Source organism: Ovis canadensis, chromosome 1, assembly GCF_042477335.2.
Source record: "Ovis canadensis isolate MfBH-ARS-UI-01 breed Bighorn chromosome 1, ARS-UI_OviCan_v2, whole genome shotgun sequence".
Lineage (NCBI taxonomy): Eukaryota > Metazoa > Chordata > Mammalia > Artiodactyla > Bovidae > Ovis > Ovis canadensis.
The window spans coordinates 269,135,265-269,156,880 of NC_091245.1; the positions used below are offsets into that span (position 1 = coordinate 269,135,265).

Here is a 21,616-nt window from a genome sequence, read left to right on the forward strand (position 1 = left end):
TGAGCTGGTGGGGTCCCTGCACCTTATTCATCCCTGCATGACTGATTTTGGCACATGAGGGACTACAACTTTTGCTGAGACAATGAATGACCACTGTTACACACCGAAATATAACAGCAAGGGTTGGTGGATGACAGAAGAGATTATGAAAACAGATAAAGAGTATCAAAAACATTACACAGGAAGGAAACAGACTTTCATTGTGAAAACCGAGGAAGATTTCATTAGATATTCCAAAGGTTTATTTGCATGATTAATAATCACATTTCCAACATGCATCAAGCATCTGAGAATAACATTATTTTGAATAGAATAAAACCTTCTGGACCCTCTCTCAGTTCCAGCGGCTCAAATGTCCACCATGTCCAACAGTGCAGAGAGATGGAGCTCAGAGACAATGTCCTCCTCCCTTGAACTCTGGATCAGCCTTTCTAGGTGCTTCAGCCGTTCAGTCAGAGATGTGCCTGTTGCCTCTGACAACTGCAGTTGCCTTCCTGTCCTTTCATTCTATTTGAACAAATAAAGAAACTAACAGTAGTTTTGGTATATCCATAAGCCAAGATATATTTTCTTTAAAGGCACTAGATCTAGCTCACGTTAGAAACCTCTTCTGGGGGCTGCTGGGCTAAACAAACTCCTCTCTTGGCATCTATCATACATCCTTCCAGCCCCTTCCAACACACACACACACATATAGCTGGTATCATCTGCACATGGAATGTTTTCTCTTCTGATTCTACCATGAACAACGTCTAGTAATTTTTATTAAATATCATTGTCAAGAACTAGGAACTATTCCATTATATATATTGTAACTGCTAAAGCAGACTCTCATCTTTGGATATTTAGTTTCCACTTTTATATAATTAACACTACAGTGAACAAAAATACATTAACTTTTGTCATATACAGTAATTTCTTTAGGGCAGAATTGCTAAGTTAATCAGTACAAATATTTTTAAGGTATCTGCCAAACTAGTGACTGGAAACAGTATGTCATCTTACACTGTTGGGTGAAGCCCTGGACTTCTGTGAGCATGCCTTCCTCATTCATTAATTCTCTTCATGGAAAGTCAATCCCAGAAAGGGGGCCTAGGTGATGCTGAAGCTTGGACGGTATGTGCTCCATGAACCAAGCCACGGTTGTCAACTTGACTATTCTCAACATTTTACTACATGTCAGTATGTGTTTATGGGTTTTGTTCTGTTCTTAAGCACATTTCAATTCCATTCTTCCCTCATTTCATATGCAGAAATTCAGAATTAGCTGGGCCACTATAACACTGACAGATGAAGTGTAAGAAAAGTTCTGATTTAAGCTAATAAAGAGACCTTGCTTTTTTCCCATTCTGTCAGTCGTTAGGTCTAACACAAAAGCCAAATGTATTCTCTTCTCACCTGAGGGCTTGCAGTCATAGATGTTTTCATCACAGGTTCAATAGTCTGAGGCAGAGACACCAGATTCTGAGGAAGGTAGAGGGGAAGGGACATTGAATCTCTAAGTGCTCCTGAGTCCTCCGACAACCACTGCTGAAGCTGATCTTCAAACCTGAAACATTTGCACATTAGGAAGAAAAAAATTATCTATTAGGAAGAAAAAAATTATTAGGAAGAAACAAACTACCACTCACTTTTCTCCTATGTATGCTTTAAAGTTTTTAAAGCTTTGCTTCTTCCTAAAGGTGGAATTAAGTTATAACATCAACTGAGAAGCAGAAAAATGTACAAGTTAGTATCTTCTCTTTAATTTATAAACTTGATTTCTATTTAATGAAAAAAGGTGGCATTTATCCAAAACAACTTTTTTTTTTTAACATTACTTGTAATTCTCTCATTTATCTTATTTGGCTTATTTTGCTATTATGTGTCTATAATTAATTAGTATCTTTTTGGATTATCCAAATGTATGAATTGCTGCTTAGGGTTTAAGACTAACCCAAAGTAACATCCTACTGCAAGGAGATCCAACCAGTCCATCCTAAAGGAGATCAGTCCTGGGTGTTCATTGGAAGGACTGATGTTGAAGCTGAAACTCCAATACTTTGGCCACTTGATGTAAAGAGCTGACTCATTTGAAAAGACCCTGATGCTAGGAAAGACTGAGGGCAGGAGGAGAAGGGGATGACAGAAGATGAGATGGTTGGATGGCATCACCGACTTGATGGACATGGGTTTGGGTGGACTCCGGGAGTCGATGATGGACAGGGTGACCTGGCATGCTGCAGTTCATGAGGTTGCAAGGAGTCAGACACGACTCAGCAACTGAACTGAACTGAACATCCCACCACCACCTAACACACTCCAGAGCTGTCCACTCTATATACTTAGTCTTTTTAAGAGAAACAATCTGATCCAAACTGTTTAAATGATACATTATCTAGAAAAACCTACTTTAAGAATCGTAACACATTCATTCACTCTCCTAACACATTTTATCAAGCTTCTACCAAACACTAGGCACCATTCTGGGTACTAAGTATACAAGACTGAGACAGAGCAGACAAGGCCGGCTGTAGGCAGCTTACACTTAAGTGGGGGGAGACAGACAAGGGAAACGTCTGAAGGCTAGAAAGACAAAGCAGAGACATGGGCACAGGGCGGACTGGTAAGATGGGTAAGGAGGTCCTTGCTGAGTAGACATGAGCAGAGACTGGAAGTGAGTACAAGGTAAGCCAAGGGGATGTTGGCTGGCAGAAGACTGGCAAAGAGGACTGGAAAAGTGAGAATCAGTTTTTGAGGAATTCATGTCCTAGGGGAGCAGAAACAGAGGTGGTGACTAGAGAGGGAAATGGGACCAAGACAGGGAGAAATGGCAGCATGTTTTCACGTTTGTGCACTGACAGGAGAGCGAAGGACTCTCACTGGACGAGTGTCCTTGAATGGGTGGGAAATGAGAGTCCAACCAAAGGGAGGGACTGACCTTGCCTCCAGGACAGAAGCTGCTGGAGGGAACAGTGCAAGAGGAGGCAAGGGGATGACAGTGCAAACTCCTGTCTTGCAGGTTTTCTTTCTTGGTAAAATCATAAACAAGGGTGGTGGGGGAGGCAGAGGAGGGTCGGCTCCAGCTCCTGCCCACCTGCAGTGTGGGGATGCACCCACATCCTCAGTCAGGCTGGCCAGATAGACAGAGCAGGTGCCGGCCACACTCCACAGAGGCTTATTAGCCAGCCACACTCAGTTCCCAGTAGGAAACTCAAGACCTTCAGTGAGACACAATCAACGAAACTGATTTCAAGTAATAAAGCAGTGTAAGGCACACTATCAAGGGCAGTGCCTCTGTCCTCACACTTCACACATCTGACTTGCCTTCTTTTTCAAACAGTCTCATCATTGAGATCCTTGCTAACCCAGCAAGAAGAGGCCTAAAGGACACAAGGAACCTCAGGGAGCAGGCCTCACCTCTTGCTCTCCTCTTTCTCCAGCAGCAGGTTGCTAGACAGACACTGGGCCAGGAGCTCCTGGGCCGAGGCTCCATGCATCAGATCCTCCGAGCTGGGAATCCGCCCCTCTTGGTTGCGCTCCACACCTCTCTTCCCTTTGTGGCGCACGTGAAGTAATGGAGTAGGAAGCTTGTTTCCAGAAGGATGAAAAGATCTTATCCCCAAACTGTAAGTACATGTTTTGAAATGCTTACAGTCAACAAAGAGAGGGAGGAAAGAGTTCCTCTGGCATCAGGTAGAGTGGGGGTGCTTTGGGGTCGGGCACGGGTGCCGAGGGCAGGCAGCCTCTGTCTTGCAGGAACTTCCCCTCTCCTGGGCAGCTGGGCTCCCAAAGCTTCTCTACTGGAAGTTTTGCTTCCCATTCCAGGGTTAGCAGCAGATTCTGTTTTCCCCTAATATTGGCAAGGTTCTTACTTTTGCATTTAGCTCCTAAATCCATCTGGGATATTTTTTTTTTTTTTTTTTTTTTGCTGTGACTCGAGGCCTGTGGGATCCTAGTTTCCCAATTAGGCATTGAACCCACGACTGTAGGCAGTGAAAGTGCTGAGTCCTGACTGCTGGAATGCCAGGGAATTTCCCTGGAAGTAATGATTATAGCAGCGGGAGGTGAGGGTCTAATGCTTTTTCTAAACAGATGCCAGTGTCTGTCCTCTCCTCATTAATTTCCCTCATTTGGCATGGTACTTTTATCACATATGGTTCTTTCATTTTTTCCATTGTGATCCATTTGTCTACTATAACTTTATGTTTTGGTATCAGGTAGAACAGACCTTCCTTGTTATTCAAAATTTTCTCAGCAATTGCTATAAATTTTCTCATTCTGAAGAATTTTAGAATTAACTTGTTAAGACCAGGGGTAAACATGCTTTTGGGCTTTTGATTAGAAATGCCCTGGACATGGGTAAGCCTATGGCTGATTCATGTTGCTGTTTGGTAGAAACCAACACAATACTGTAAAGCAATTATCCTTCAATTAAAAAAAATTTTTTTTTTTAAAAGAAACGCCTCGACTTTACAGTTTCAGAACTGACATCTTTCTAGTATTGCATCCTCCAGTTAACAAGGCATTTACTTAAGGTTTTCTTTGTATCTTCAGGGCCCTGAGAATCCCCTTCATAAGGGTTTAGCACCTCTCCTGGTCAGTTTGTGTCCATACGTTCTAGATTTGTTGCCATTGTGAATGAGAGTTTTTGTAGGTTGCAGGTTGATCTGTCTGATCACCGTGGTAAATGCTGAATGGTTCTAACGGCGTGACTGTTGATGATCTTGAACTGACAATTTTACCCTCTGGAAACGACAGTTCCTCCTCTCTTTCTTTCAATATTTATGCCACCGTGTCTGTGTGTTAAACTGGGCAGGGTCTTCAGGAGAACAGTGAACAACAGTGATGTCAGGGACAGTTCAAGGCTGGTTCTAACTTCAGTGTTTCTCATGTTTTACCAAGAAGCATGGAGGCTTTGGGCTAGTTTTATGGTAGGTAGCCATATCAGGCTAAGGAATTTTATCCAAGTTTAGTAAGGAATTTTATTGGGAATGGGTATCCTTTTTTCTTGGGGAGGGGAAGAAGGAATGGCTATAAATGTTAAGGAAAGCATTTCAACACCTAGTGAAATGATCACTTATTTTTCTGAAATGGCAGCAAACTACATGAATAGATTTCTATTGTTCATATTGTTTAGCACGGTATAAAGTGAGCTTGTGAGTTTTTTATATACTACAAAACTACAAATGCTAACATTTTACTTAGTATTTTTTGGATCAGGTTTGTAACTGAGATCAGAAGTCAGCCTTCTGTCTGTACTCTCCTGGCTATGTTACGACTTCAGGGTCAGGTTCGTCCAGTAAATAAAACAAGATGTTGCTTTTCTCTGCTCTACAACAGTTTCTACTACATGGGAATGATCTGCCCCCCATTATTTGTTAGAATCTTCCCACAATGGGCTGGATTTCGTGTATGTGTCCGAAGTTGCTTCAGCTGTGTCTGACTCTTTGCACCCCTATGGACTGTAGCCTGCCAGGCTCCTCTGTCCATGGGATCCTCCAGGCAAGAATACTGGAGTGGGTTGCCATGCCCTCTTCCAGGGGATCTTCCCCACCCAGAGAACTTGCATCTCTTAAGTCTTCTGCATTGGCAGATGGGTTCTTTACCACGAGTCACCTAGATTTCGTGTATAGGATGTGAATTTCTGTAGTATACTCTGGAAGAGAATACAGTTTACTCTCTTGGCTGAGGGATGACAGAAACATACACTGAACACAGATCTCACCGGCCCTGACTCAACTGTAGCTCCTTCTGCGTCTGCATTCTGGCTTGTTCCCACAACAAAGGAACGTCGTATTTTTTCAAATGGTTTTTAAAAAAATACACGCATATCTGACCATCTTCACTCAGTGCCTCTGAGAAAACAATACAAAAGAAAAGATTATCAAGAGAGCAACAGGTGACCACCTGATGATGTTTGCTTAAATTTACTGACTAAAGGACAAGCCCTTCTGATTAACAAGTCACACAATCATGTGACTTCCATGCTTGAGCTAAATATGCTCCATGTGTCCATAGGTCATTCAAGGTCCAGAGAGGCTCATGTCCAGACCTCTATGCCCAGTGTGTCTATGCCCAGGTCTCTCTAAAGCCAAACTCAGGGGCCCATTTCAGGGAGATGGGTGCAGGCTCTACCGAACCTTCTCAGTTTTTCCCAAAGTCATCCGGAAGTCATTGGCTTGAAGAGATATAGTCCTAGGGCAAGGATGGGTGGGGACCCACAGGAAAGACACAAATGTCAAGTAGACATCTTTCTTTGCTGAAACTGGACCAGGAAAGTCTCCTGAGGAGCTAGCCCCTCAGCACCGAGCACTAAGTACCTGATGTGACGGGAAGTCTTGGGGGTGTCCAGTCCCTTAGCTTGTGGTTGATGCACAAGGCGATGACATCATCCCATGGGATCTCAGCAACTGAGGGCCCAGCCCCCCGTCCCGGGGAGGGGCGCCTGTTCTTCCACCTGCTGTATGTGGTGCAGAGCAGGCTATCCACCTGCGACTGCAGGACAGGCTGCGTCTGGCGAGAGCTGGGAATCTGGGAGGCATATTGGATGACCATGGAACACACAGGGAGCCAGGGAGCTGGAGAGAAAGCACCAAGGAGTTAACAGGGTTTGGTAGAAATCTACATGCAATGTTCTTCACTCTGTATTTTTTTCCTAGAAGGCAACTGAGTAGCTGAGAAGTCAGTCTTCAACTCTGAATACAACAGAACCATAGTTGTTAGAGAAAGTCCATTTCCCTCCCTGTGTCCAGGTAAGGGATGCAGTTACCCAGGCCACAGTTCACAACAAAGGGTCCACACTAGGGGGAGCTGACCACACAGGTCTGTGGACGCACCCCGGAATTTGTATTTGACCAAGCACTCAAGGAGATCTGGTCCCAGAGGTGTGGCCTTCTCTCAGGGAGGCCCGACCTAGCTCACCACAGAGGATTTACGCAGTGAAGTTTGTTTCCCTTTGGGTTCCTTCAGCAGCAAACATGTGTTAGACCTATTGGAGATCACACCTCAAATTTCAGAAGGATGCCTGAGGCCTCTGCTTCACATGGTCCAGAGGAAAATGGCCCTACCAAGACCCCGTGAGCACAAACAGCCTCCTTCCCTCCTATCAGCATCAGCAAGGGAAGGGACAGCTTGTTGCAGCACAGCAGCCCATAGCATCTGTGTCAGGACAGCCCAGAAGCCGCACTTGGGCTTGGGCACAGCCAGAGCCACAGAATAAGCTTCTCTAACAGAGAAGAAACTCTGGTGTTACAAGAGCACCGAGCACCATGGCCCAAGCAGAGCCAATAGCATGGAGACAGGACTGCACTGTCTCCATGCTCCCAGACGCCATGGTGCAGGTAAGATGGGACCTGCTATTAACTGAGAAGCCCTCGGCCTGGATTCAGCACTCCTCCTGACACCCGCTCCTGGGGCTGAGCGGACACCCACAGACCACTCAGCTGGCGGTAGAAGGCCAACAGCTCCCGCTCCAGAAGACCCCAAATCGTCCTGACATCTGAACCCAAAGGCAAGTGCGGGTGGAAGCCATGGGGGGCCAGGGAGCACAGTGGTGCCCAACGCCTGCTAGTGTCCCTACAGCAAAAAGGATCTGGGGAATGCACCCCCCCACCACACTCCTTCCAGCCAGTCCCCTCAGCACGAGCACATACCCCCTGGAGGCGGAAGATCCATCTGTGGAAGCTGGAAGCCAAGGATGGCTTGCCTCAGCCAGGCCAGGTGCTCCGGGGCGTTCCAGTGAAGGTGAGGAAGCAGCTGGCTGCCCCCTGCCTCAGCAAACTCGGCAACGGGCCAGGACAGGTCACAGAGCTGCTCGGAGGACACTACAGAGGCCAGGAAGCTCAGCACACTGTTGAACAGCTCAATGATGGCACTTGGCTCCTGTGAGGCCAGGCCGCCCAGCCTCCGCTCTCTTCTGTCATGGAAAAACCGGCTGCTAAACTCCCGGCTAACCCCATCTTCCACGTACTGAATGAGGGTCTGGCAGCAAAGGTCAAGGGCACAGGGGCAGTGGGAGACCAGCCACTGCACAGCCTGTGAAACCTGAGAAGCAAAGACAGTGGGGAGAGTTCTGGTTCAACAATCTACGCTGTTCTTCAGGAGGAGGTTCCTGAAGGCACCCCTCCCACAGCTGCCACAGCAGATGCCACCGGAACAGCAGCTTCTCACCATGCCAGAGGGGAGCAGAAGCTTCCACTGCAGCTGAATCTGGTCTCCCTGGAGACCAACACAGCAGGGACCCTGAGAAGGGCTCCCATTCCCATCACCCCTGCCACCCAGAAGGGCTGGAAGCCCAAGGGAAGCACCATGCACACCCTCTCCACCTCACACTGAAAATAAAACTACATCTTCAGTTCTTAGAAGGACTAACAGCTTCACTCCATGCCTGGATGCTTTATCTTTCTTCCTGTAGTTATTTTTAAGTCCCAACACTTCTTTCCCTAAATGTAATTATCAGCACAGACTTTTTAAGGAAACTCTTAAAACGTTATTTCTTCATATTCCAAGGACAACCACCCTACAAAAATAATCATACATCTGACACTCAGATACAAGACATGAAGTGTCACAGTTTAAATCTGTAACAACAAAACCTCTGAAAAAAATTTACAAAATTTAACTTGTTGCCAATAGCAGGCAAAATTTATCTTTTATATTGATATCTGCTTATAATTTTAGAAAGTTTCCTGTCAAAACGTAAAATTAAAATGTAAGGCGTAATATACACTAAATTCAAGATAGAGTGAAAGGGAAAAAAATATCTTGTTAGACCTTTAAAAATGATGAAACCTTACCTTACTCGTGCCTTTTAAGTCATTAATGGAATCAGGGATCTCAATAACAGTATAATCTGAAATGAGCTTAGCTGAAACCAAATCCTGGAGCATCAGACCTTTAAGACAGACAGACACCAGTCAGCCATCTCCTGGTGGAGACATGCACACGAGCTGAGACGCCGCGCCACCCTGACCCCGAGCCCTGTGCCAGGCACTGCAGGGGCTGCTGTCACACATGGCAGCACCACACCGCCAGCACTTTCTCAGACTCCAGGCTCTACCCACTGATTAAACATGCCAGCTCAGAAGTGGAACTGCCTTCACAAACCCTCTTCCACGTCCTTTTCCACGGCGTCCCCTCCTGGGCTGGGCGCAAGAACCACCAGTGGAAGCGCAGGTTGGAAGGGCTTGGCCTGCAGGAGCTGCTTGGTCTGCAGCAGGGCCGACAGCCAGTACACGTCCTCCTCTGCTGCGTCCTCACTCTTCACTCTGGGAGGGAGCAGCAGCATGAGCCCACTGGCTCCCAGGAGCTCCTTCTGTGTCTCCACGGCATCGAGGGCACCATCACTAAGAGCGCCGTGGGCCACCTGGAACGGCACCCAGACCATCAAGATGGACGCACTGATGGACAGATCAACAGTGAGCATCAGCCCCAGAGAAAGCACAGCCAATTGCTCACTGCACTCCAGGTTGGCCTCCCTCTGGGAGGCCGAGAACTAGTACAAGAAACTGTGGGGAAACAATGAATCCAGCCTCTGGTGAGAACTGTGTTTGAGCAGTTTAATCGTAACAATTATTTCAAACAGGTGTAAAAACAAATAAGCCTTTAATGACAGAAAAAAGGAAAGGCAAGCCAGCAGCAGAAAAGGGATTCCTACCCATTTCTAAAAAGCAGTGCAGAGACAGGTAAAGGAACCAGAGGATGCCACACTGAAGGGCTGCAGACACGGTGAGCAGGGACCAGGCTGTCTGGGCCTGCAAAAGCCCTGGGAGCCCAGGCCCGCGGCACCAGAGCCAGGCCAAGGCGCCAGGCCAGGAGGACAAGTCACACATGAGACAGCGGCCCACAGGTCATCCACCCCACTGCCTCTAAGCACAAGCTGTCCTCCTGGGCCCTGGGCCAGCATCCTGTCCTGAGGATCCCAACACGGGGGCATTGCAGGCACAGAGGAGGGGACCAGGCAGTGGGCACCCCCCACCTTACCCTCCAGAGCACCAGAAGCTGCACAAGGAGGAGACACGATGAGTCCTTTCCCAGGAAGCCAAACAACCTAAGGAATCGATCCCCAGATCCCCCAAAAGAAGGCTGGCTTGCCATTTCAGTTACCCTCCACCCCACCCCAAACACAGGCCTATGACCAGCCTTTTAGGGCCTCACTCAGGTATAGGCAGGCTCAGATAAGGTGTCTGAGGAGAGCCTTCAACATATGAGAAAAACTAGAGTAACAGAATAGAAACTCTAAGAAAATGGATACCACATGGAACAGAGGAAAACTTACACAAAAACCCTAATTTCCTTTGAAGATGCATCCAGAAATAGTCATAAGATGATATGAGAAAGTAAAATAAGGGTAAGAAAAAGGAAATCAATAATACAACATGTTATTAAAAACTCAAAGATAGCTCCTAGAAAATAATATTAAAAAACAAGATGGAAAATGGGATAGAAAGGATGAAGAGGCTCAGAAGATCAACTGATAAGGTCAAACATCGGTCTAATCAGAGTTTAAGAGAGAAGAATAAAAGAGTAGGAAAGCAGATGTCATCAAGATGCAAAAACATCAGTCTCCAGTCCACAAGGACACACCAAGGGTCCCATCAAGGACCTTCCCAGATGATGAGGGAAGGAAGTGGGCACCCAAGTGAAACAAGGCCAGGCCAGAGAAAGGAACGGGAACAGTTTCAGACATATCAACAGCAATGCTGGATGGTCAGTGACCGTGGAATAAAACTAGAAAGAAAGTAACTTTCATCCCATAATTCTACATACCAAGCTAAACTATGAAGCAAATGTGAGGGTAAACACATTTTCAGACAGGCTAGAGCTCCAAAAATTCTCCTCCCATTGCATTCTTCCTTTGGAAGAAAATGGAAAACATGCTCCATCAAACAAGAGACTAAACCAAGAAAAAATTTTGCTGCTGCTCCTGCCAATGGCAGTACCAAGTGCTGGATAGGTCAGGCACTGTTCTAAGAATTCTGTCTGTATAGCACACGTCACCTCATGGGCCCCCATGCATGGCGCCAGCGCTGTCTCAAGCAAGAGTATACCAACCCACAGTCAGTACCTGGGCCGAGGAACCAAGGTCAGGGTTAGAAGTGGAGGAGTAGGACTGAATTCCTGGTATGGAGGCCCCAGAGGCAGCCACACCCTGGGACACGTTTCCAGCCCAAATGGGAGCAGGAGAATGGCACCCTCTTAAGTAAGATAATGTAGCAAAGACTACGTACAGAAAAAATAAATGTAGTCACAGAACATTTGCTGGTTCTGGAGCACACACATGTGACCTCAGTTTCTGAGATATTATAAAGTGACCACATAACCACCAGGAAGATGGGGAAAGCTGAGAGCAAGTGGGGTGTTAAGAGTTCATGCCTCACCTAGTGGGGTGAGTGCACAGCCCCAAGATAGCCCACATAATCCCACCTCCTAGCACTAAAGTCCTGGCATTATCACATGCCCTGAAGATGGGCTGAGCCTAGTGACATGCTTCTAACAGACAAAGTCAGACAAACATGATGGAAAGCCACCATGAAGGTTAGGTTAAAAAGATAATGCCAGCTTACTCAGCTCACGGGAGCTGGCTGATGCCCTATTGTGAGTTGCCTCATGTAGGCCCACGTGGCATGGACTACAAGGAAGTAAATCCTGCCAACAACCATGAAAAGTGGGCTTTCAGAGAGACCAGAGCCCAGACCTCTACCTGCTGAGAAATCATGCCCCAGAGGACCTAAGCCACACCTGGACTTCTACCACACAGAAACTGTGAGTAACAAACATTCGTTACTTACATATGACACATGTGGTTTGTGTTTTTAGTTTGCTTGTTTTGGTTCAGCCACGTGGCATGCAGGGTCCTAGTTCCCCAACCAGGGATCAAACCCAGGCCCCCTGTGGTAGAAACACGGAGTCCTATACACTGGACCACCAGGGAATTCCCAAAGCTGCCACATTTGGAGGTAACATGTTATATAATAATAGATCAAATACACCTGTTTTAATAGTTAGTCAGCAGAGAAGATCTAAAAGTGGATAGAGAAACAGCAGTATAAATATGGAAACATGACAGAAATCAAACCTTGGAAAGAAGGGCTAGGAGATGGCGCAGGGGCTGCAATTCATCATCATAAGTTATGCCATGCTATCCGACTCTTTAACTGCATGCAAGTTATTACTTTGACTTAAATCGAAAGACTAAAGGCAAGAAGAACAAACTAATTGTCCAGTAGGTGAAGTATGACTTTATTATCCTAGAAAGAGGGGAAGAACATGTCCCAGATTCTGGGTTTCTGTTACCTCTGAATGGTGAAAGCATAGAGGGCTCTTACCATCTTTGTATTTCCTCTATATTTCCTATACTTTTAAAGTTTTATAAATGTATTACTTTCATGATTAAGAAAAATATTAAACAGTATTAAAATGGAAAGAAACAAACAAAAATCCTATAGTCACACTACAATTTGAAGCAGTTCCAAGGACAGAAGGAATGTGGACTAGAGTGTCGCATGCAGATGCCCAGGGTGTGCCATGAAGGAGACAGTCAGGAAGAGGAGAAGCCTGGAGTGAGACCTTCGGGTCAGGACACGGTCGGGAGGGCAACTTTCGCCTGCTCTGAGCATGCAGCCAGTCATGGATCCCACACTGTGGACCGCACCAGACCCAGGCCAGAGAGCTGGCCAGAGCAGCAGCTGCCAACGCCAGGGCTGCTCAGCACTGAGGCCCACACTTCCTGCCCTGCACTGCTATTTTCTAAGTAAATAAAATATGCATCTGGTTTTACTTCTGAACACACACAGTAAAACCTAAAATTCATTAATGCAGGTTTGAAGCTAATGAGAAAACAGGTTCTCATTAAATAAGACTCTCTGTGGGAACCAATTAAGCTCAGTATTGTACAAACACCTATAATGAACAAAAAGTAGAACTTATAATCAAAAGCTGAGGATAACCTGCATGTAAAATAAAAACAACTAACCTGAAATGCCTAACACTGAACCTATATGAAAACTGCATAAGACTAAAAACCATTATTCTGGAAGACTTGATATATCAAGAAGCTATTTAATAAAGATGTCAGCAGTTGGCAGACCATATGAAACGCAATAAACACTGCATTTCTGTGTAATGCTGTCATAACTCTCTTGGGTTAATTACCAGAGGTCCATGGAGTTCACGGCTTCTGAATTGTATGCAGAACACATAAGGAGATACAGGTACCTTTTACGATGGTTCTAGTTTTCACCAATTTCTTAAAGAGAGGTCCATGAACCAAGAGGAGACTTACTGCATCCTGAGAATCTAGCTTGGTCTCTCACACCAAGGGGGTGTACATGGGTCCTCAAGACACAAGGAAGAACGATACAACACTTGCTCCTGAGCCTCCCATGTTGTTTCAGAGCCACTGCAGGGGAGTTATATGATTCCCGTGATGTCTGGGAGTGAGCGTAAATAAGAAAGTTACAGAAGTAAGTACACTAAGTGACTATCACTCACCTTGATGCACACGCTGACAGAAATTGTCTGATCCCCTTTGCTGCTGAGAGTGTTAAAAAGAGTGAGTGTCTGAATCCCACCAACATCAACGTATATGTCATCCACTGAGCCATCACCGCCCATGAACTTGACTTTTAACCAATGTGATAGAACTCTGTGAATGAAAGAAAATAACACTTGAAGGAAAGTCTAACTCTAAATGTGAACCACAAAGAGAAATATCACACAGATAGAGATCCATACACATCAAATCTTACTATGAAACTGATCTGAACAAAGCAGGCTATGATTTTTAAGTGGAGTTAGGAACTCTACTGGGTTATATATTTGGGTAGGAGCAGAGAGCACTCATTCTGATGTGATGTATGATTCGGAAGCCCTAAGAAAAGATGTTGAACGATCGAAAAGGTCCTTAGAGTTTACCGTACAACCCAGCAATTCCACTCCTAGGTTTAAACCCAAGAGAACTGCAAACATATGTCCACACAGACACCTATACATCAATGTTCACAGAAGCATTATTCATAACCAAAAAGTGGGAACAACAATTAATGAACAGAGAAATAAAATGTGGTATATTCATGCAACCAAATATTCTTCAGCCACAAAATGAAGGACTAATACGTGCTACAACATAAATGAACCTAGAAAACATTATGCTAAGTGCTAGATGGCAGTCACAGAAGACAGCATATCTTCAGGTTCTATTTGTATGAAATGACCAGAACAGGCAAATTTACAGGGACAGAAAACAGATGAGTGGTTGCTAGGGGCTGCAGGAAAGGAGTGATGGACTGCTAATGGGCATGCATTTCTTTCCAGGAGAAAAAATGCTCTCCAGCCCTGGGCCATATCATAAGGTTAATGGCAAACTCCAAGAGCGTTTATGCCAAGGGGGACCTTCCCAGCCTGCTGCTGCCAGTGCCCCCATCCCTGTGGTGAGCCCCTGCCAGCCCACACCTCCACAAGAAGCCTCCAACACTAGCAGGAAGGGATAAGCCCACATCTTTCTACTGCACCATCTTGAACCAGAAGTCCAAAGAAATATTTTTTAATCCTAAAACTTTCATGGAATCACAGAAGACCACCAAATAGGAGAAAGAAGGTTGGAAGTGTCATACTTCCTGATTTCAAATTGCATTACAAAACTATAGTAACTAAAACTGTATGGTACTGGCATAAAAAAGAGCTACACAGACTAACAGAAGTGAGAGCCTGGAAATAAAACCTGCATAAATGGTCTTCTAATATTTAACAACAGAGCCCAGAATGTTCAATTGAGAAAGAATAGTCTCTTTTAAAAATGGTACTGGCAAAACTGGATAATAAAAAGAACAAAATTGGACCTCTGTCCTGCACAAATAAAAGTTATCTTGAAATGGAATAAAGACTTAAACATAAGAACTAAAATCATAAAACTCCTAGAATAGGGAAAACCTCCCAGACACTGGTACTGTCAATGATTTCTTTGGATGTGAGCCCCAAAACACAAGGAACAAAAGTAAAAAACTGGGGCAATATCAAACTACAAAGCTTCTTTGCAGTAAAAGAAACAAAAGCAGTAGGCAACTAATGAAATGAAGTATTTTCAGACCCTATATCTAATAATGAGTTAATATTCTAAATATATATGGAACTCCTACAACTCAACAGCAAAACACAAATGATCCAATTAGAAAATAAGTAGATTTGAATAGACATTTTGTTTAAAAAAGACGTGTGCTGTGCTGTGCTGAGTCACTCAGTCACATCCAACTCTTTGCAATCCCATGGACTGTAGCCCACCAGGCTCCTCTATCCATGGGGATTCTCCAGGCAAGAATACTGGAGCGGGTTGCCATTTTCTCCTCCAGGGGATCTTCCTGACCCAGGGATCGAACCCAGGTCTCCCACATTGCAGGCGGACTCTTTACCATCTGAGCCAGCAGGGAAGCCCATACAAATAGCCAAAAAGTGCATGAAAAGATGCTCAACCTGGCTACCATTAGGGAAGTCAAAATTAAATCACAAAGAGAGATCACCTTACATCATTTAGAGTGGCTATTACGAAAAAGGAAGGCTATTACTAGAGAAAGAAATGGCAACCCACTCCAGTATTCTTGCCTGGAAAATTCCATGGACAGAGGAGCCTGATGGGCTACAGTCCATAGAGTCGCAAAGAGTCAGGCACAACTGAACAACTAACACTACTATGAAAAAGATGAAATAAATAATGTTGCTGAGGATGTGCAGAAAAGTAAACCTCTGTGAACCACTGATGAGAATGTATATAAATTGGTACGGCCACTATGTGAAATAGTATGAAGTTCCTGATAAAAGTAAAAGTAGAACCATCACCTGAAAAAAAAAATGTTCTGCAATTAGATAGTTGTGGTTATACAACTCTGTGAATACCCTAAAACCAGTGAAATGTACACTTTCAATGGGAGAAATTTATGATATGCAAATTACATCTTTAAAAGCTGTTAAAAAAGAAAAGTAATATGTTCTGTAGCTGCTTTAAAAGTATGGTCTCTGGAAGCAACTTGGTTACAGGAAATAATGCCATGTCAACTTTCTGGATTTCTTTTGAAAACTGCCAAGTTTTTTTCCTAAGGAGAAAAATGGAACTACAGCAAACAAACTATATTGTCTTCCCCAAGAGTCTAAAATGAAACGGGCTCTACTAATATACCTTAGCACAGCTTTAAGTCACCATCAAGTCTTAAATACTTCTGGACAAAGACCATTGCCAACTGTACAAGATTAAAATGTGAATGACCTCAAGTGTCAACTTCAAATCACAAACAAAACAGCCTGCAAAGCTAAGCATCAAAATGAAAGCAGGCATCAGTGTCCTGGGCAGGAAAGGAACGCACAGGGCTGACAACCAACCACCCTCACACACACACCCAGCTGCCCGAGGCTCAGGGAGGAGTCACTCCTGGCCCCTCACTCAGCCCCCAGCCTCACAGAAGGAACCTTCCTTTACCTGCTGGGACTCCCTGGGGACTGTTCTTCTCCATCAGGCAACACCAGCACCAGCTTCCAAAACACACGCTCCTGCCGTCTTGGGAGGTGCTCAGCCACGAGGGACGGCAGGTCCAGGGGTGCCCATGCCGCATCACTGGAAGGGATAGAACGCCACAGCCAAGTCACCTGCAAGCCCCCAGCAGGAGCAGCAGGCAGGGCGGGCAGGGGTGACCAACCTTAGCAGCTGCTGGTGGAAGTGCTGGACCTTCATCTGGTGCGCCACCATGTCCCTGAGCCACCTTAACCTGTGAAGGAGGAACCACATGAAGGGGTCCTACGTGAGGCGTGCTCAGCGCCCACAGAGGAGGCGGACAAGCATCCAGCGACGTTCTGAGTGCAAGGTGACTGGGTAGGAAGTGTCTCCCAGTGGGGAATACTCAGCAGACAGAGAACTTTTTCTGATGAAGAAATAGCTTAGTCAAAGGACTTGTTCATTTCACAACTATCAAGCAGTTATCTACTGTGTGCCAGTCATGGCAGATCAGCAGTGAATAGACAAAACTCCTGCCCTTAGAGAACACATGCTCTCACAGGAGAGAGGGGCTCCTGTAGGTAGACGGTGTGTATGGACATACACAGGGTGCTCAGAGATGACCTGGGAGCACAGGCCAGCAGGAAACAGGGGGAGCCAGCATGAGGATTTCCAGGGCACAGGCCAGGCCACGTCAGGAGGGCCACGGCATGCACACAGAAGTGGCACAGGGAGGGCAGTGGGCTAGCCAGGGGGCAGATGTGGGCCACCGTGGACAGACTCAGAGAGGAGCCCAGGGACCTCAGGAGGATGTGAGGTGACCTGACTGCTGTGGGGATGAGAACACCAGGCTGTAGGCGCCAAAGGCCAAAACCGGCAGACAGGTGGGATGTGAGAAAGGGCTGGTGGTGGAGGCAGTGAGGGGTGAGCTGTAGGGCGGTGGGTCTGAGTCCGGAGGTGACCCAGGGCAGGGAGGTCAGACTAGTCCCTGTGAGACAGAGGAGGCACTCAGTGCAGCGGGCCAGGACAGCAGCTTCCAAACTTCAGCTGGGGACACCAGAAGGAAGCCTTCACTGGTGACGCATGGAGGGAATTGTCAGCGTGCAGGATGGACAGAGATTAAAGGGAAAGAGGCAGAGAAAAAGGGGCAGGGGGCTGGGATGGAGACGGAAGGGTACGGACACAGAGAGGGCCGTCCTGATGCAGGTAAAGCAGCCTCGACTCCAGGAGGCAGCGGGGCCAAGGCTGCCATGGGTCACAGAGAACCCTGAATGCCCAGACCACACACAGCGTATCAGAGACAGGCTTGCGCAGCCACCACCCTGCTTCCAGATGCAGGCCCGGGACTGGGGACCTGAGCAGCTGCACAGTTTGTCAGCAGCGTGGACCTGGTTCTCAGAGAGAGCACCTCGTGGCAGCCTGGGAAGGACAAGGCATGCCCTAAGGCCCTAGCACAGGGGGCTGCTGCTGCCCCTCCACGTGGCCCTCCTAGGCCCCTCCCTGGGAGGTCCTCTCCAGAGGCAACAATGGCGTGGTCTGAAGAGAGAGGGCACGCCCTGCGGGGCCAGGATTGCACAGCTGAAGCCAGAACCGGGGCAGGGATCCAGGCACCCGTGGAGTAGCCAGGAGGAGAGGCAGGGAGGGCCATGCGGGGGGACACAGAGAGGCAGCCTGTGAGAGGCAAGACGAGAAAGCAGAGGAAGAGCTGCTAAAACACTGCTTGCTGCAGCAGACCCAGGATGGCAGAAGGTGCGCGGTGGGGGTGAGGGTGAGGCCAGCATGGACCTCTGGCTCCACTAACGAGAATGGCCGTGATGCATCCTTGAGTTAGGGAGGTGAGGAGAAAGCACAGAATTCCAGGTAATTCGACTAGCAGGACCAGGAGTGTCTTAAGGGGAAAAGGTAAGTGAAAACACAGCAGGCAGAGCAAGCTGCACTTCAAAAACGCAACTCTCCATCTGTCTTCACCGCCTCTGGCCTCACCTGTCTGCCCTGTACACACACACGATAATGCACGCTCCTAAGGCCAGCTGGGCCAGGAGGCACTTGGGAGGCCCTGGTGCTGACCTGGTACAGGAGATGCCCACTCTCCCTGCATGGCCCAGGTCCAGGAGGCCCTTCGCCAGGTTCTTCTCCGCAATGGGGCACTCCGCGCTGGGCACCAGCGCCCTCAGTCGGTCGTTCACATCCACACAGCAGGGCGCCGCAGGGAAGGCCCGCATCTGGCGTCTTAGCTTCTTACGAGCTGCGACAGCTTCTCTCCACCTGGAGGACAAACATCACTAGGTGTTGTAAAGGTCGGCCACAGGGCAAATGCAGAACACCTCCAGCGTTAACAGGAGAAACATCTTCTGCCAACATGTTTAGGTCTATTTCAGCAACAGATCTCAAACTGAGAAATTAAACACAACTAAAGCTCAGGTGCAGGGATGCATGACAGAGAATGAGCGGTGGTGGGCAATGAAACTACTGAACCTAGGACTGAATGCTGGGGACGTCCCTGGTGGTTAGGAATCTGCCTTCCAATGCAGGGGACACAGGTTTGATCCCTGGTCAGGATCTAAAATTCCACATGTCGGGAGGCAACGAAGCCCCTGTGCCACCACTAGAGAGAAGTCCACATACCACAAAGAAGATCTGATGCAGCCAAATACAAAAATAAATATTAAAAAAAAGAGTGAATGCTAAACAATGTTTGGAGGTCCATTTGCTGATATGGATACAAACACAGATACATGTACCCTTTGACCCAGCAAACACCACTGACAGGAATCTCCCTTCAGACACTGCAGGCATGTGTGTGAAATGTCTGTACAAGGGTGGCCACTGCAGCGCTCTCTGTCATACTAGAGAGGAGAGGCCATGCTGAAGCCCAGCAGGGGCCAGGTGCTGTCCAGCGTGCTGACAACGCAGAGGGGCCACTGCGCTACTGCGGTCAGGCCTCCACCTCCTGTCAGAGGGCATCAAGGCACATCCAGCACAGAGCGGTGAGCGTGCTCCCACCTGTGCCAACCACCACACAAAGCTCAGAGGTCCTCCTGGAATGGAGACTCATTTCTCACTAAATCTCCTTTTATACAGTTGTAGCTGTCAAGCACCCTATTACTTTTTTAAATGTTATTATGAAATGAATCACCCTTCATACAAAACCCACGTACCCCCATTTTAAAGACTAATGATAAGTCAAACACCCACATCATTCCATGCAGTTAAGAAGCAGTGGCCGTGAGCACCCACGGGCACTGCTCAGTCACTCACCCTCTTGTTCCCAAAGGTAACCACTGTGTCAGCTTTATGTTTGCTATTTTCTTGCCTTTCTTTAGGGTTGTACTACTATACATAAATCTAAAACAACCTATTGAGTTGGAATAGACAGTTTAGATGTTGTACACATTTCCCTAAGAACTGTTTTTCTTTTCACTAAAAATTATGTTTTACAAATTCACCTATACAGGGTGTACACGGCTATCACTTGGCTTGTTCATGGCCATCTCCCCATGTCCAGCACATTGGGTAAACAGCAGAAGGCTACCTATGTGTATCTGTTGAAATACAGAACAGTTCCCCCATCCCAATCTAAGTCTTTACTTAGTTTATACCCTTTAGGAAGGAACATGTTACATGTGTGTATTATCAACTGTGAAAGTATAATCTTGGTAAAAGATACTCTGTGTGCACTGACTCTATCTGTAAGGACAGGGGACTCACCGTTGGAGATACTTGCAGAAGCACTGGAGCTCCTGCAGGGTCTCTTTTGCGGTCTGGAAAATTTCCTCCCCAAGAAACAAGTCCACCAGATGGGCAAAGACATCCTCAGAGCAGCGGGCCACACGAACCCTCTGGTCTGTCTCCATTGCACTCCTAGGGAACAGGGCGACCGATCAGCATAAGAGACACTGCACCCAAGGGCCCACACAGGGCCTGCCTGGAAGTATACAAGTCCACGTCCTTAACTCTAAAATGAAATCATGTCGTCACCATAAGAAAAGCTTGAAGATTTTATTTCATATAAGGCACAGACATCTGAAAAGATAGATGGAAAAAGAACTAAAGTGGTACAGGGTATAAGGTTGTAGATCCAACATGGCCCTTATAAACAGTCAAGAAATAAGCCTTTATTTTATAGTTAGAAATTTAATTTTTAAATGGTCATTGAAACAAGTAAACTATCTTCTCATCAACGATACCTGATGAGAAGTTTATTATCAAAGTCAAAGAAGCTCAAACAGGCAAGACCCACTTCCAACAGCTATCCTCTATCATGGGTAGAGACATCCTGGGGTTGAACTCTAGTTCAAGTCTCCTGGAACTACAGAGAACAGCAGTTGCCCTGCATGTCAATGAGTCCTAGGTGTTGCTATCTCCTAATAACCCTTCCTGGGAATAACAACAGACAAATACCCATCATTTGTGAGGTCTCTTGTTATAGGAAGCAGTGACATAGACTCCCAATTAATAAAAATGGAAAGAAACATGCAATAACACACTCTGCCTCCTAGCTGCGTCTCCATCTGCACCAGAGGCTGCAGGCCTGTCCCAGTGGAAATGAAACACAAAGACAGATTTCCCAGCACAATGGAACCTCTCTTTCCTGAAGCGTGGCATTGAAGTTCTTAAGTGAGATAACGCAAAAGAATCTTTCGACATATGAAACAAGGGAAAGGATCTTCTACTTAAGAAAAATGAACAGTGTAGAGAAGACTATCAGCAAATTCTTTTGCTAACAGACACATCCCCAAGCCCAGGGCAAGGTCTACAGGAAGATGAGAGTAGTGAGGGCCTCTCTGGCAGTAACAGACACAAGCACAGGGAGGGCCTGTTAGTGTCTAGTCAACCAGCAGATACACTCCACGTGCAGATGAAAGCCAGCCAGCCTGAGCTAACCCCCCTCCTGCCCACCCATGCGCCTTACACTGCAGGACACCAGAGTTTCACTTACTTCAACTCCTGGGAACAGGTTTCTCTCACACATTCTGTCACCACAACTTCTGTCAGCTCTGCGGCCAGGTCCTGGCTCAGCTGAGTCAACACTGATTCTCTCTCTTGTTTCAACCTAAAGGAAAAAGAGAAAGAGCACAAGAAATACGAGTCACCACACTCTGTGACCTTGGCAAGAGGGGATTTGAGTTATGCTGAGTCGGCAGACCTGACCCCTCTGGT

The 21,616-nt window shown here is 46.6% G+C and overlaps 1 protein-coding gene across 5 annotated transcripts in view; it reads right to left on the bottom strand.

Annotated features, from left to right (window-relative positions):
- Positions 1-219: 219 nt before the first annotated feature.
- The window catches only part of MCM3AP (minichromosome maintenance complex component 3 associated protein), a 45,390-nt gene continuing 23,993 nt past the window's right edge, over positions 220-21,616 (bottom strand). For all 5 annotated transcript variants that reach the window (XM_069566936.1, XM_069566955.1, XM_069566970.1 and 2 more), the window contains exons 16-29: positions 21,396-21,509; positions 20,165-20,317; positions 18,524-18,721; positions 16,662-16,730; positions 16,445-16,579; positions 13,474-13,627; positions 9,088-9,346; positions 8,778-8,875; positions 7,635-8,025; positions 6,303-6,560; positions 5,708-5,837; positions 3,400-3,606; positions 1,399-1,549; positions 220-507 (exon numbers count right to left, since the gene is read on the bottom strand). In XM_069566936.1, the coding sequence (XP_069423037.1) occupies positions 349-507; positions 1,399-1,549; positions 3,400-3,606; positions 5,708-5,837; positions 6,303-6,560; positions 7,635-8,025; positions 8,778-8,875; positions 9,088-9,346; positions 13,474-13,627; positions 16,445-16,579; positions 16,662-16,730; positions 18,524-18,721; positions 20,165-20,317; positions 21,396-21,509 (2,476 nt within the window). In that variant the 3' untranslated portion in view covers positions 220-348. The remainder of the gene's footprint in view (positions 508-1,398; positions 1,550-3,399; positions 3,607-5,707; positions 5,838-6,302; positions 6,561-7,634; positions 8,026-8,777; positions 8,876-9,087; positions 9,347-13,473; positions 13,628-16,444; positions 16,580-16,661; positions 16,731-18,523; positions 18,722-20,164; positions 20,318-21,395; positions 21,510-21,616) is intronic.